Source organism: Lycorma delicatula, chromosome 5, assembly GCF_047948215.1.
Source record: "Lycorma delicatula isolate Av1 chromosome 5, ASM4794821v1, whole genome shotgun sequence".
Taxonomy (NCBI): Eukaryota; Metazoa; Arthropoda; class Insecta; order Hemiptera; family Fulgoridae; genus Lycorma; species Lycorma delicatula.
In genome coordinates, this window is record NC_134459.1 from 22297830 (window position 1) to 22314516 (window position 16687).

Sequence of the window (16687 nt, forward strand, 5' to 3'; positions counted from 1 at the left end):
TGGTTGAACAATTTATGCATCACCTGTACCTTGTATGGATGCAGTTGTAAGCCCTTTCTAAGGATTCACTGCACACTGGTACATGGAGTTGACATAGTTGCCGAGTTGACTTCTTTGGACTTTGATCCATGGCATTGGACCCACATTCAATGTTTATTCCACTATGTGACGATCGAGATCTCTCTGGGAACCATTTTTTATTTGCGTTTATGGTTCTTCAAAAGTTGTGAATAGCATGCAGTATGACATTTCAGGATGGTGCTACCCATTTCTTAAAATGTTGTTTGAAACACCTTTGTGCTGTGATGATGAAGTTTCCACTACTGAAGAATGCCTCCACAACATGCAGAATTTTAACGGAGGTCCACATGAAGATGATTCCCTGGCACAATGAAAGAAAGACGTATCAGTGACTCTCATTCTTACACTTCTTGTTAAGCTTTATGAAAACTAAGCATGACTGCTTTCAGTATTCAAAATATAAATATGTCCATCAATATGGCCCACCTGTACTGGATTAACAGTACATGTAACATCCAGAAATCTAGTAACACTTATAACATTAATCTTAAGATTATAATAAACACATCCTGACCAGTGATCCAGAGATATAATAACTATTGTTACACAGCTCACAAGGAAAGAATACAGTTGCCCACAAATTTATCAAAGCCTAAAATTCACGAGGACTTTCAGAAAGTCATATATGTCATTCAGTTGCTTACTAATAATCTACTTTATTATTTTTTATAGATGCTAAAGAAAAAAAATAAAATAAAATATTACTATTCCATTTTTTTTGTAAATTTATTTTTTTTATAATTAATGTGTAATTATTATATAAATATGTTATAAAAATGTTTTATATTTTAATAAATGGTATGCAGGAAGCTTATGTTTAAAAATTATTAAATTATATTGTGTGTAATGTTTTTTTATAGATTTATCCATTTTATGTTATTTTTTTTTGTTGCAGGACTTCTGGATAGTTATAAAAAACTAATGTCTGCAGCAACACAGTTGGCACCACTTTTAGAACAGTTACAAAAGGTTCATTTAAGTAAATTTAATGTTACATGGAAGGTATTAAATCAGCACCTTTACCAGAGTTGTGTTTACACTGACCCTCTTGTACAAAACAATGTGCCACATTTTATATCAGAGGTAATATAACTTGTGCTACTTATATATAACGACTATCTGTTCATACATTTTAGTAAATTGATTGAATGCTTATAAATCTCGATGAATTTATGTTAGTGTTGGATGTCAAGTTATTAATTCAACAAAAGTGCAGTGCAGGAACTACTAATATCTTGAGCTGAAGAATAAATCTTTATGTAGGTGCAATAAACTCAACTTTCTTATCTTGTCACACTTGTCTAGTGGGAAAGGTTGTCTCAAATTAATGTAAGCCTTTCGTTAATTCTCTCAATAGCCAGGTGCTGAGAACATCTGTTTGTTATGGTTCTAACTTTTATTTATTCAAAGCCTCTGTGCTTTCTCTAAATTGTTCATTCAGAAAAATTACAGTTAAAAAAAAAATCATGCAGGATTTTACTATATAAAAATCATTGGTCTTTTTTATTGTGTTCGAAATAACAATAAAATTAGTTACTTATTTATCAGATTCAAGTGAAACTGTTTTTAAGTATAACAAGTTTATAAAGATATATTGTAGGAACTACTAAGTATGAAATCTGTAGTACCAAGGAGTTTTTAAATGCAATGTATAAGTAATATTAATGGGGAATCTAAATGCAGAAGTAGATAAGGAGAAATTAGCAGTGGCTGCAGTACTGGTGTTTAATGGATGTGGAATGAGAAATTGGGAAGGTTGAACTTGGGAAGGTTGGGAAGGCTGATAGATTTCTTTGAGACAAATGGTTTAGAGTTAGAGATCAAACAACTTTACAAGATATGGCCGGGGGAAAAAAAGAGTTACGGTTTTGAGAGGCTATGTTTTGGTTGATTATGAGAAAAGAAGGGATTATATATTAGTGTGATGGCAGATGTATCAGATGGAAAATGAGTCATGGTAACTATTCTAATGCGTGGAACTGCTATTAGAGTAAGAAGAGAAAAGACAATTATTTTCGGAGGGGATTGGAAGGAGAGAAAAATATAGAAAGAACTGAAGAGGAAAGTGATTTAGGTGGTGATAATGAGTGTAAAAAAATAATTGACAAATTTTAAAGAAGTTTTATAAAAAAAGATATGTGTGAAAAAGAGGAAGAGGATGACAAGGTAGAATGAGAGAGATGATTGGGTAGAATCTGATAAAATCTGCATGCCGTTCACATAAAACAGAAAAATGTATGGATAAAGTGAGAAAATCAGAAGGGACACTTGGAAGCAAAAGGGTATTGTAAGAGAGTGATGGATAAAGAAAAAAGTATTAAAAAATTTTATTTAGAAGTTAAATGAAAATGAGAGGGGAAGGAAAAATAAACTTTTGAGAGATAACAATTGATAATTTTGATAATATTAGATAATTTTTGGGTATGTGCAACTTAAAAATTTGCAAAATAAATATATATCACTTACCGTAGAACTTTTCCCATGCACATGTTACATGGAAACATTTCCTTGTATGAAGTACAAGGAAGTAAGAAAAATGTTTGCCATTTTTATTTCCTTGTACTTTGTACATAAATTTGCCGTTTTTACTTCCTTGTATGACGTACAAGGAAGTAAAAATGGCAAATATTTTGATATGTCTATAATGAGATAGCTTATATTCTAGATAGTTTGTTACTTACAAGTATGACTCATATACTCAAACTTATGTTTAATCACAAAAGTAAATAGACATGCATGAACATGAATGTTTGTGTATTCCTGAATGTAAACATTGTAGAAGGCTCAATTACTGTTTTGATTTCAATGTGGTATGTTGTATTGTTGCTAGCATTAATACTGTGAGTTAGGTAATGTAAACTTGTTTATAAAGTAATTATATTAGCAGTGAACTTCTCTTTTATGGGATATCTTTTATTTTTAATTTTATTAATTAGAGAAATTTTTATTTTAGCTGTAGAGAAACTGGGATAAGACAGAGTGAGGTGCAATATTTAGATAAATATTTTCATATTAATCAGAAATGTTACTCTGATCTATTTAGCTGTCACACTAAACTGATTAAGAAATCTCTTCGAGAAATATCTTTGGCACTTTCAACAAGCAATCCAACTTAAAATTAATTCCAGGCAGAGCACCGTGTACAAAATGCTTAAACAAAGTACAAAGACTACAAGATGATACAGAAAGCGAACCGGAATGTCAAGATATATTTGAGCCTCAATGTGTTACATTTGAGTCTGTGAATAAAGCTTGTTCAGCACTTGGCATTTCCTGCGTTAAGGTTCAAAAATTATTGAGCAGCGCAAAGTAACAAATTTTACAAAATAAGGTTACAAATATAGCAGTCAGTTACCAGTAAATTAAATGATTCCTTTGATTTAATTATTTCTACAGAAGAAACAAGTTTAGTACCACAAAATTATGCTGATTTAGGTAGGAAATATGAAGAATTTATCATTATCATAAATAAAGCATAAAATGAAAAGTTACATTAGCTCAGGAAAAAATTAATATTTAAGTTTATTACCAAGCAGCTGGAGCATTAAAAAAATTGAAAATGAGTTTAGTGTTAGTCAATATTTAGCCTGTCAATCCAAACAGTAGTTAAAACAAGTGGAATTTTGCCACAAATCAGAAATAAACCCTGTCACGTAATTGAAGAAAATGTTATTAAATGTGTCCAAGATTTTTACTAGAATGATGCTAGGCAAGGATTGTATCTGTAAGACAAGCTGATGGGAGGATAATTAATATTAAAAAAAGATTTATCTTATGTAACTTAAATAATTGTACACAGCCTTCAAAGAAAAACAATCTAAAAATTGGTTTTTCAAAATTTGCTGATTTAAGACCTAAATTCTGTGTCCTGGCTTGTGGGTCAGGTACTCACTGTGTGTGTGCGTGCCACTCACCAAAATGTAAAACTCATGTTATCTGCTCTAAAAATGAAGTTTGATTATAAAATTCTCACCATAGTATGTGATATAGAAAATGAAATGTGCATGCACAGTGTGAAAAATGTCCAGGCACTAATGAAGTGCTCAGATTACTGCAAGAGTGCTGGTATGGTTTTGATTCTGAAATTATCTTCAAATAGTGAGTTTCTGTTCATTGTTGTGAACAAACTACTCCAATTCTTTTTTCTGAAGAGTACTTAGATAAAGTTACTGAAAATTTAAATAATTAAAAACCATTATTTTATAGCAAAGAAACAAACTACTTTCCTTAACACTAAAAAGGAAAACTTGTTGGAGGGTGAATGTATTGTAAGGGAGACTTCTTTCAAAATTTCCCTTTTGTAATACAGGATGAAGTTCTGTCATATCACTGGTCAAAATCTTAATGCCACCGTGCATCCATGTCTCATATATTGTAAAAAAGAAGGAAAATTACAAAGCCAAAGCTGTTGTGTGATTAGTGAGTATTTGAAGCACAATACTACATCATTCTTCTGCTTCCAAAAGCAAGTTATAAATTAAGTAAAAGCACTGTTACCACAAGTTAATAATTTTTTTTATTTTTCTGATGGCTCCTCAGTCCAGGATAAAAACAAAAAAGTCATAAATTTGTACTACCATCAAGAAGATTTTGAAATTGCAGCAGAGTGGCTTTTTTTTGCCTCTTACCATGAAACTGTAAAAACGACTGTGACTAAAGCAAGCCTTCAAAAGACAGTCAACAATCTAATAGTTACACATTCTGAAATGTACAATTATTGCAAACACATTATTAAAAATATAACATTTATTTTCTGCTTTAATAATGATGTTCAAGAGACTGAAGAATACCTCAGTTCTCGTTATCAGGTGATCACAACAGTCCCAGAAACGAGAACCTTTCACAGTTATTTTCCAACAAGTCAGAAATATATTCTGAAAGTCTGGGTGACCTATGAATCAGAATCATTTCCATTAGTATCGGTACACAAGGACATAAGTGTTTCTGATTGCTTTGTAGGTTTACCAAAGCCAAAATGTAAAAACTATATGTGATGCATATACGATGGCAAGTGGTGGTTAAGTCATTGAAAATACATGAAAATGAAGAGGAATGTCGAATACACTTTTTCCAGTACTAGGGTCCTAGTACTTTTCAAGAAATCACTGAGGGATAATCAAACATGGGTTCAACTGGAAAATATTTTTAAAATTTTTAAGCCTTCACAGCTTTTTCTATTAACTACTGGAAGAGGATACAACATTACACCAAATATGAATGAGGACTTATAAGTTCTACTCAATAAAAAAATGGCAGGAGCACTAAGTTATCTTAATTAAGTTTGTTATCAAAAAGAGCAACATTTATTATTAGTTTGCATTAGCAGGAATAAAATAGGTAAAAGTGAATTGAACAACTTGTTAATGTATTTGAATTGTTTATCATTTTGTAATTGACTATTTATTAGTTATCAATTTATTCATTTAATGAGTTTAGTTGTAATTTTTATAGTATGAAAAAATACATCACATCAGTATTTTTGGATACATTGCTTATGGTTAGAAGGAAAACACTGTTTTTAGTGGTTTTCTTGACTTCATTACTCGTCCAACCCCTTTGAGTAACAAAATAAATTTTATATGGTTTAAAGTACATAAAATTACATACTGCTGTCAACATTTCAGGTTATTGCCACCTGTCCTACATGTGGTTTTTGGGCCCCAAAAATGAGACATTTTCAAAATCTTACGATTTGGTGATCTTTTTTTTTTAATGAAGGACACCTGGTAACAGTCAAATTTTTTTTTATAAGTAGTACTAGTATGTAAGAATTAAAAGTTAAAAACAGGCCTGTTACCCTAAGCCCTTCATTATTTATTTTGGGCCCAAAATTTGAAAAAAACAACAATTTTGTAAATGTAACTTCAGTAAACATTACAAGATTTGTTATGTAACAAAATGAATTTTGATTACACTAAGATGAAGTTCCATCTTTACTCCATCTTCAGGACAGGGATAATAAGTGTATTCCTTTACTTATATTGATTCCAAAATTTATATCCTACTGGAAGATGAAACAAAGAAGTATTATAATTGTACCTTGTTAATGATGGTTATGACATTGAAGAGGTCGGTGCTTCCTGAAATAATTGATTACTTTTATTTGGGTAAATCAAAGGAAAGGAATCCAAGTCTTCCTTAATAATTTAATGCTTATCACTATATTTTAATCTTACTTAAAATTTACTAGTCACAAAATATTTGAATGTTTATGTACTAGTTCTTTACCCTCCTATGATGTATAATTAAATGATTAAATTATCTATCATTAATAAGTAACTTAATCCTTACATTTATTTTAATTTGTCATTTTTATTTTCTATTTCATCTATTTTATTCTAACTCCCACCAATAATGATGTATATTTATAAAATTGTTCAGGGTGGCGCATGAAATGATCCAACATTTTTTTTGGCAATAATTGTTTAGGCTAATAATTATTAATGCGTTTTATGTTGACAGAATTGACAGCAGTTCATGAATATTAGCTTCTTCTCTTTCTGAGTCTGCTGTTTGTGTATCGTTTCAAGATGGCTAACAAAGGAAGACTGACTGTTGAACAGCACATAAAGGCTGTGTTCGTTTATTTTATGAAACAAAAAGTGTGTTGCTTACACAAAGACGGTTCGTGTACATTTCCAAACTCAGTGGTCTCCCTCATTTAAAACAATACGTAGATTTTACAAAAAAAAATTGTGATGGTTCAGTATTTGAGAGAAAGTGCGAACAGCCTCCCAGTGTTCATTCTCCACAGAATGCCGAAGCTGTCAGAGCAGTGTTGCTGAGGAGCCCAGCCAAATCAACAAGAAAAGCAGCAGCACAACTTGGGATTTCTAGGCGATCTGTGCAGCAAATTTTAAACTGATTTGCTTTTGTATTCGTACAAAATAACAGTTTTGCCCAAATTAACGGTTGACCACAAACATCAAAGAATGGCATTCAATAATTGGGCTGTGAACCAAGACGTATTAAACAATGTTTGGTTTTCAGATGAAACACATTTTCACCTAGACAGCGTTGTTAACAAACAAAATGTGTGTTTTTGGGCTTCTGAAAATCCATACTTGCTTCATGAAAAGGTGCATCACGCTTCAAGAATTATGATATGGGCTGCTGTCTCAAGTCATGGGGTAATAGGTCTATTCTTTTTTTAGCAGACAGTGAACGTTATTTAAACATGCTGCGTAATAATTTTGTTCGTCAGCTTCTTGCAAAATGATTTCAGTTAGAAAATGAGTGGTTCATGCAGGATGGAGCCAGACCCCACACACACCTACTGTTGTTTTAGACTTCTGCATGAAACTTTTTAATGCAAATGTCATTTCAAAACTATTTCCTAATCGTTTTGCATATGGACAGAACTGGTCCCCGAACAGTCCTGATTTGAATCTGTATGATTATTTTCTTCAAGAATTAATTTCTAAACTAAAAGATTTTCCCTAAACAGCCTTGTACAGTGATGGAACTGCAACTGCTGCTGATCATTGAGGTGTGAAACAAGATAACCAAGGATATGTGTCGTCAAGTTATTAACAGGAGTTAGTGTTGAAAAAGTTGCAAGGTGTGGTGGTGGTCATATTGAACATGTGATAAGCAGAATATAATCTCCAGGTATATAGTAAAGACATATTTTACTTTTCTGTATTGCGATTCAAATAAATATTTTTTTTAACAAATTCAAATGTGGATCATTTTGTGCACTATGCTGTAATTAGAAATATTGTTCACAAAGTATGCTATCTAGTCATAGTACACCATCAACATACAATTACCATTTCAGCAGAATAGTAGTAATAAGAATATTTTTTAAACCAATTCAAAGTACAGTGGTCATGTCAGTATACTCTCCTTGCCCAATTATTGCTTTATACTTTGTTGCTTAATATTGAAGCAAATCTCTATTGTAAATTACTCTGTTACCCAATACATGTATTTTAACCTCTTTTATTATAAATTTCCTGTAAAAATAAAATATGTAGGTTCCAAAAAATTGTTTATTATTAGATTTGCAAAATTCCACAAAACAAATTATATTAAACATTATGAGCAGTATATCAATACCACTAAAAAACAAAAAAAAAAAATTGTAAAAATCTTTCTATTAGCAACACATTGCTGCCAACCACATGTTGTAATTAGTGTATAGAATAAATTAATTTTGTCTCTTACATTATAGTATTTAATTAAAAGCATTTTGAATTAAAAATAAAGAAAAGTTACTACTTTTAATGAAATTTCAGGATTTCACTAAACTGCATAATTACAGCTACATATTTACGTATAATTTGTATAGGAATTAAAGTTTATTTGGTAGAATGAACTCTAATAAATTATATTTTTTAAATGTACTTGAGATTTTTTTTTCTAGTTTAAAAGCAAAATGATACTACTCTCATAATTTGTGTTACAGTTGAGCAAATGTTGTGATGAAAACGCAGAAGCTAATAAGAAATTAGTTCATGATTTTCTGTCATTTGATGATGAAATAACATTAGTAGGTGGGATGTGGCGTGATGCTGAAACTAGAATACATCAGTATAAGTAGGTTTTACCTATTATTTTTTAAATGATTAATTATTATGCTGATGTAGTTAACATATTGTAAGGTATTGTTTAATTTTTCTTGTCAGTCATTTTAGTAATTAAATGGTATTCTCTATTATTTTTTCTACTCCAATGCGTTTTAGTTTTTACTTTTTACATTTCTTTCCACAGCTATAAGTAAAATCAGTTACTAGAAGATGTAATTTGCAAGAAATTTCATGTTCTTAAAAAATTCATGTAACAACCCTTTATCAAATTAGTGGCTAAATCCAACTAATTGTATATAATAAATTTAATTTTAAAAATGCACCTTGCTTTAAACAACAGTCTGGGGTCATCATTTTCAAGCAAGGTTACAAAATTTATAATTTCTGAATAACATTTTGCTTTTAATGTTTCGTGATAAAAAGTCCAACCACTTTTTGTAATGAAATCATGCTTTGGACGGACACCAACATTTTGGTAATGCAATAGCCTTTCACGATAAACATGAGGATTTTCAAAAATCCATACGCTATTGTTTTGGCTGCAATATATTCAAAAGATTAAATTACACTTCATTTGAATAAAAATCATTGCTTAAAAACACACATAACACCTTGAATAAAACCTTTGAACTATATACATTACTGGACTCATTTTTTAGTGTCAAGTTTTCCAAATTCTTCCATTATTAGAATTTAATATATCCATAACTTGAACCTTTTTGTAGCTTTATGAACAACTCCAACTCAGTTATGAAAATCCATTCTGTTGAAAAGGGTTTTCTGAGTGACTTTCCTGAAGAAATTAAAGGTGGTTGATGACTGCCATGTAACAGTGATAGATGACCACTTTGTTTACGATCAGGGATCATTCTGTAATCTCCTGTTTCATAAAATCTAGGTGCTTAAAAAAATACTCAAATTATTTTTATTACATTTTTGGGAAAATTAGTTGTAAAAACATTCTGGCTATCAGAATAAGATGGAATGATGAAATAATGTTCCACAATAAATTTATGTTGTACTTGTGGAGTAATTGAATAATTGTAATGTGCAAAACTACTGACACAGATACATAAACAATGAATTACATGATGTACTTTGCCTAGTATAGTCTCAGCAAAATATCTGTCTCACCAGGGACCCAGTAACAACATATTTTTATATTAAATTTAAAGTTATTTTAACAGTAAGTTCAAATTCATTGAAATTCTTACATTTGCATTAAAATACCTGATTTCTTATCCTAAACTCATATGAATCATAATAAATTTTGTCACTCACTTGTAAAAAAAAAAAAATGTTTTTTATTTACTTCTTAACATTTACTCTTTATATAATTTATGTATATTTTGAAGAATTCCTAATAAATCTTCCATCGATAAATCTAATTGTGGACGGACTATCCTACCTCTAGAAACCTACTGTGGAGGATGGCAAAATAATGTATTGCAAAGGAAGTGTAATTAAGAATATATTACCTTAAAATATATTTCCTTAATTTCTACTTTGCTCCAATCATAATTTGTTAACTTTATTATCTATAAATGAAATTGCTTTGAAATTTAGAAAAATGTGTAAGTAATGGTTGAAAATGTTTGTTCCAGTCAAGAACAGGCTACATTAAAAGCTAAAGAGAGAATGCTTCAAGAAGACTGGAAAATCTTTAAAGAACAGAGGAAATTATTTCAACAAAAATTGTGGAATAAAACTCTTAGGTAACAGTGTAATTAAAAGTGTTTTTATTATTTTACATTCAGATGTTTCTATGTTTAATCTATTGCAATAATTATATATATGGTCTATTAATATTATGAAGGATGCTTTGGTAAGGTTAGCCACCATGTTTCACCAACTTCAGTGATTATAATTTATAAGCAGAAACTATATTTTTTTATTTAATTTTCACATTTTGATATTCCTTTTTTCCCCCTAATTACACATATTAAACCAATCATAGAGAATGAGTTTTAATCTGTATATGAACTAATCAGTAGTTTTAAAGTGATGAAAATATTTCATTGTTTTCTATTAAAAATCTGTACTGTGAGGGTCATTCAGAAAGTAAAAACCATTTTTGTTTTATAACAAATTTATTGTGTTTATTTTAACTATACATCATAATCTACATTTTTTAGGTTATTTTTCCACATAATCACCTCCTAAGTTCAAACATTTGTCAAATTGTGGCACTAGTTTTTGTACGCTGTCGTCAAAGTCTGCTACCAATCTGTTAAGCCACTCACACACAGCTATCTTGATGTCATCATAACTTTCATAGCCGTCCCCGCCAAGAAACTGCGCTCCAATTTTCTAAACAGGTGGAAGAAGCTTGGCCAAGATGTGGACTGTACGGCAGATGATTAAAAACATTCCATCTGAAACGTTTGAGTACAAGTTTTTTTTGCAGCATGTGTACATAGATTGTCATGAAGCAAACACATTCCATGAGTCAAAAGACCACACCAGTGTTTTGAATTACGCGACAAAGTTTCATTAAAATTTCCAAATAAGAATCGGCATTAATTGTCTCTCCATGAGGCATAAACGAACACAGTAAGACTCCATGGTGATCTCAAAAACATTGTGGCTATCGCTTTGCATTTTGAAATTGTTTGAATTTTTTTGGCTTTGAAGGCAATCGAGAATGATATCTGTGAAGCGATTGACTTTATACTCTGTGGTATGTAATGCGAAACCCACATTTCATCACCTGTCACTATGTGGTCCAGCATTTCATCACCATCTCTGTGGTACTGCTCCAGGAATGACAAAGTAGCAGACTTGTATTTTTCTGTGGTTGTCTGTCATTCTTGGATCCTATTGGGCACAAATGTTATGGAAATTTAGGTGAACAATCACAATTTCATATAATAGAGACTGTGAACATACAGGAAATTTTATCGCTAAGTTGGTCTAACATGAAATGGGAGTTCTCTTTAACATTGTTAATCTACTCTTTCAGCTGTTCAGTAATGGGAGTACGGTACACTGAGCATTGCTTGTCATTAACAGATATTCTCCCTGCCATAAATAAACTATACCATTTTCTTCATTCATTACATTGTCCCATATAAGGCATTTCAAAAAAATGTTTGACCGATTGTATCTTACGGTTGGCAGAATTTTCAATTTTTTATTCATTATAAACATATGCAAAACCATTCCGTGTTACAGTTCAGCACTAGCAGAATAGTTGATCTTGATCCACTGTGAGTGATGCTGCATGTATACGATGCGAAAGCAATCCTTACTTTCTGGATGGCCATAGGACGTAGTTAGTATTGAGTTTTATTACGGTATTTTTCATTGAAACATCTTTTAATTAAAAAATACTGTATCATATTTGTGTGGTTTAATATCATGTTTGGGATTTCATTTGTAAGTAGTTGTAGGTGTCTCTTGTGGAATGCAGTGATGTAAGAGACTCAAGAAGTTTTTACACGTAGAAATTCTTTGATGTTTATTTTTGAAAGATTGTGGTAATGGAATAAAAGGTGTGTGTGTGTGTGTGTGTGTGTGTGTGTGTGTGTGTGTGTGACAAGCCAGAATAAAACTTAAAAAAATGACATTCCTACCTGAGGTACAATGAAATTAATGAATTTCATATGAGCAGGAGTAAACAGATTCTTATCATAGTTTTAAAATGTTATTTTTTTATTCTGATTTAAATAATTCCTTTTAAGATAAATTTTTGTCTAAACTGATTTTTCCATCAATAACACAATTGATTACAGAATCAATGAATACTTTCAACTGAGTATTTTTAAAAAATTATTTTTGTTCTGTAAATAAATCATTTTTAAGTCTGTTTTATTGAAATAATAAAATTCTTTTGCATAATTAGTTTTATGAAAACCAAATAGCTTGCCCAAAGCTGTTATAATTATTTTACTGATATATGAGATAAGCTTATTAGTGATTTACTGGAACTTGGAAAAAAATTCTTGTACTGTTTTATGAACTAATGAATCTCATAATTGTTTTTAATTTAAGTTTTTCCAGTTTTGGTATTTATTGAGATCTTATTTACATGTTTTTATATGTTTTTTCAGTGAGATATGCGATTCAGATGGTGATAATGATGATATCAGTTTACCTGGCCATCGGGGTTGTCCATGTGATGAGTGTTCCATGACGCATATTTTCTGTGGTGGGCTTGTTACACCACCTCACTCACCTGGATTACCCTCTTATACTGGGTAATTTTTATGAAATAATTAAAGTTAAGGTTAATATTTTTAAGATGCTGTTAATAGTTAGAATTTTTATAGATCTCTTTTTTTTTAATAACATTAATACTATTAATTCACATAGAATTTTAGATTTGATTTTGAGTTAAGTTGTGTTGTGGGATTTAATATCTTAGTTTTCAATTTTACTTTCTTACTATACATTTATACTAGATGGCTGAATTAATTTACATCCCCTCTTTAACTTTTTTTGTAATTGAGAGTACTGGATGTGGTTCACAGTTTTCCTTGAACTGAGGGGCTACTTCAATAAATGTATATTTTACTCTTTGATTTTTATGCGGCTGAGTGGTGAGGGCAACTAAAATATTTCAAATAGAACCAGTGGTCATTTGAGTTATCATTTTAAAGAGCTCGATGAGACGAGAAAGATAATAGACTTTGGTCAGATAACACAGCAACTTGCTTGCATGCTTCTTGTAAATATATACTTCAATATATAATATGTGGTGGCGTGATGTTAAGTGTATTTTTTTATATGTAAGACTGACAAAACATAATTATGGATATTTTCTTTCCCTGATGATGTTGAGACATTGATCCAGAGAATATGTAGGAAAAGGAAATGTTTATGACAAATTTATGGTAAGATGATAATTAAAATTGTGCTTTTAGTAAAAAAAAAAGTGTGTGTATATACACACCATAAGATAAAAAATTCTGATCAAAAAGTTAAAATATATATATGTATACATAGTTATGCATACATACACATATACACTAGACATGAAGCCTTTTGCACGTAAATACAAGAAGCTCTAGAGAAAACTTTTGTTGAATTTCTTTCATTAAAATGCAAAATTCAGAAGAGATTAATAAGATGATAATCCTCCCAAGGAAAGGCTCATGTAACACTTTTTCCTGTGTTTCTACATTTTTTTATTTTATAGATTCATTTTTTGTTCTTACAACTTTTTTTGTAGGTTTTAAATTATCTCTTTTATCTTTTATAGATTACAACTTATTGAGAGCATTAAATTTTATAAGAACAGAAAAGCATCGTCCATTACCAATTCAAGACACTTTTTAAGAAAATATGTAATAGAATATTATTGTATTTTAAATTTTGATACAAAAAGTCTGGTTTTCTGGATCGGGGAATTGATTAAATGTTTGAACTTTATTTCTTTATAGCTTATGGAATCCGGTAGGTTTTTCTGATTTTCTGGAAGGTTTTTAAAGAAAAATAACAGTTTTAGTATTTCTGAAATATATATTTAAGAAAATGTTTAAGATAATACAAAAATAGTTAATATAGGCCCAGAAAGCATAGTTTTTACGAAATCTGATCCTTTTATGTAATTATATATTTATTTATTTTATTAGATCAACCAAAGTACAGAATAAATAAAGTAGGATGACTTACCTTATTTCAATATATATGCAGGAGTGCTTTGCAATTTACTCGCATCAGCTGCATTATATATTCATCTCAAATTACATTACAAACTTCCTAAAATATAACATATGCATTTATTTATTTTATTTAAAATTTAAAACATTTATCTTTTTATTTTAAACTTTTATTCTGTTAAATTAAAAATTAAACAAAATTTAAAAATTTGAAAAATTAATTAAAATTAACATTAAAAATTAAATTGTAAAAGTTTTTTTTTACATTTATAAAAATATGATGTCAGGGTATAAAATCAAATAAAAATATTTTAAATAAATAAATATGCATGTTGTCCATTTAACTGAACTTACTTTGCTATACCAATTGAAATATATTAAATTATATATCACTATCAAAATAGATGGTGGTTACTACAGCTTTTAAAATATTGTCATCCCCATATTCTGTGCGAAGGTTGATCATATTAAAATAAATTATTTTTATGTTTACATATATATATATATATATATAGTATCTTTCTAAAATGTCTAATCCCTTACTGTTTGTCTTCATATTATATTTTTATATTTAATAACTTTAACTTTTTTAAATATAAAATTTAGTGTTCAAATTTTTATATTTATCAGAATACATTAGATGGATCTGTATATATGATAGAGAATGATTTCAAGGGAATAAAGGACCCTGCTAAAAAATTTCTAAGAATTACTAAAAGTTTAATAATAAAATACTACAACATTTTCAATTATAAAAATAATTTAACATATCACAGGGTTGTACCCTTATGAACCAAGAGAACCTATATTAACTGGACTACCAAAAATACACAAACCTATGCAACCTTTAATTAACTTCAAAACCGCTCCTTCTTACATTGTCTCTAAAATAATTGACAAAGTACTTAGAAACAAAGTAAATTTAGGTTACAAATATAATATAAAAAATGGGTACAAATTAGCAAATAGATTAAAAGACTTAAAAATTAGTGATAAAACTAGGATGGTTAGCTATGATATTTGTAATATGTATCCCAGTATACCCACAGAAAAAACGATTAACATAAAAAAAAAAAATTAGTACAAAATCATGAAAATCCCTTATTTACAGAAAATATTATTGTTATTATAAGAAATATATGCAAACAGAATTATTTTATATTTGATGACAAATATTACACCCAGGAAAACACTCTACCGATGGGTTTTCCTTTGTCATCCATTTTATCTGAGGTTTATTTACAGGAGTTTGAAAGTAAAGTTGTTTACGGGATAAATCGTACGCAGATATTTTATTATAGATTAGATATGTTGATGATATTTTTGTAGTCTATAATCCAGTGATATACAACAAACATTTAATAATTTTAAACAAATTAAATTCAGATGTTAATATTGAAATTAATAACGAAAATAATCAATGTATGACTTCAGTATATAGGAAACCCACATCTAACAAAACCACTATACATAGATCTTCAAATCACTTGTGGTCACACAAAATTAGTACTTATACAATCATGGTAAATAGAGAAATTAATTAATGAAGATAAAAGTAAGTTCAAAGAAGTAGGAATTATAAAACATATTGCTGTATATAATAGTTATGATAATTCTTTCGTAGATAATATATATAATAAAACAACATCAAAAATTAAAAAGTAATACACATTTAATAACATTAAACAGCATACAAAAAGTTGACAATGTATATTTAAAATATGATTGTACTGATAAAATAGTTGAATATTACAAAGGTTTATGATGATAATAAATTTAAACCCACGTACTAGACAAATAACTACATAATAAAACACCTAATAAGTAATAAATATAATGATTTGTCTGATTTATATAATTTGAGTGGTATTTATAAAATTGAATGTAATGATTGTGACCATATTTATATAGGAAAGACCACCAGATCATTTAAGGCTAGATTTTTGGAATATTTTAGAAATTATTAAAAAGGTAAACTGGGTTTCTCTAATGTATCTGATAATCTGATTAAGAATAAATATACAATAATATGATATAGGACAAATTTTAAATTCTGGAAATTAAAAAATATAATATGAATACAAATAGTAAGGGATTAGACATTTTAGAAAGATACTATATACATATAAACATAAAAATAAATTTAATATGATCAACCTTCAGACAGAATATGAAGTGACAGTATTTTGAAAGCTGCAGTAGATGGCACCACCATTTATTTTAATAGTGATGTATAATTTAATATATTTTAATCTGTACAGTAAAGTAAGTTCAGTTAAATGGCCAAGATGCATAATTGCTTTACTTAAAATTATTTTTATTTGATTTTATGCCTTGATGTCATTTTTACATATGTAAATCAAAAACTTTTACAATCTGATTTTTAATATTAATTTTAATTTATTTTTCATATTTTAAATTTTGTTTAATTTCTAATTTAACTGAACAAAAGTTTAAAATAAATTCATATGT

General features: G+C 29.1%; 1 protein-coding gene across 5 annotated transcripts in view; it reads left to right on the forward strand.

Annotated features, from left to right (window-relative positions):
• The window catches only part of LOC142324799 (uncharacterized), a 91692-nt gene that overhangs the window by 15658 nt on the left and 59347 nt on the right, over positions 1-16687 (forward strand). For all 5 annotated transcript variants that reach the window (XM_075365798.1, XM_075365800.1, XM_075365799.1 and 2 more), the window contains exons 5-8: positions 977-1164; positions 8492-8622; positions 10217-10327; positions 12665-12811. In XM_075365798.1, coding sequence (XP_075221913.1) covers positions 977-1164; positions 8492-8622; positions 10217-10327; positions 12665-12811 — 577 coding nt within the window. The remainder of the gene's footprint in view (positions 1-976; positions 1165-8491; positions 8623-10216; positions 10328-12664; positions 12812-16687) is intronic.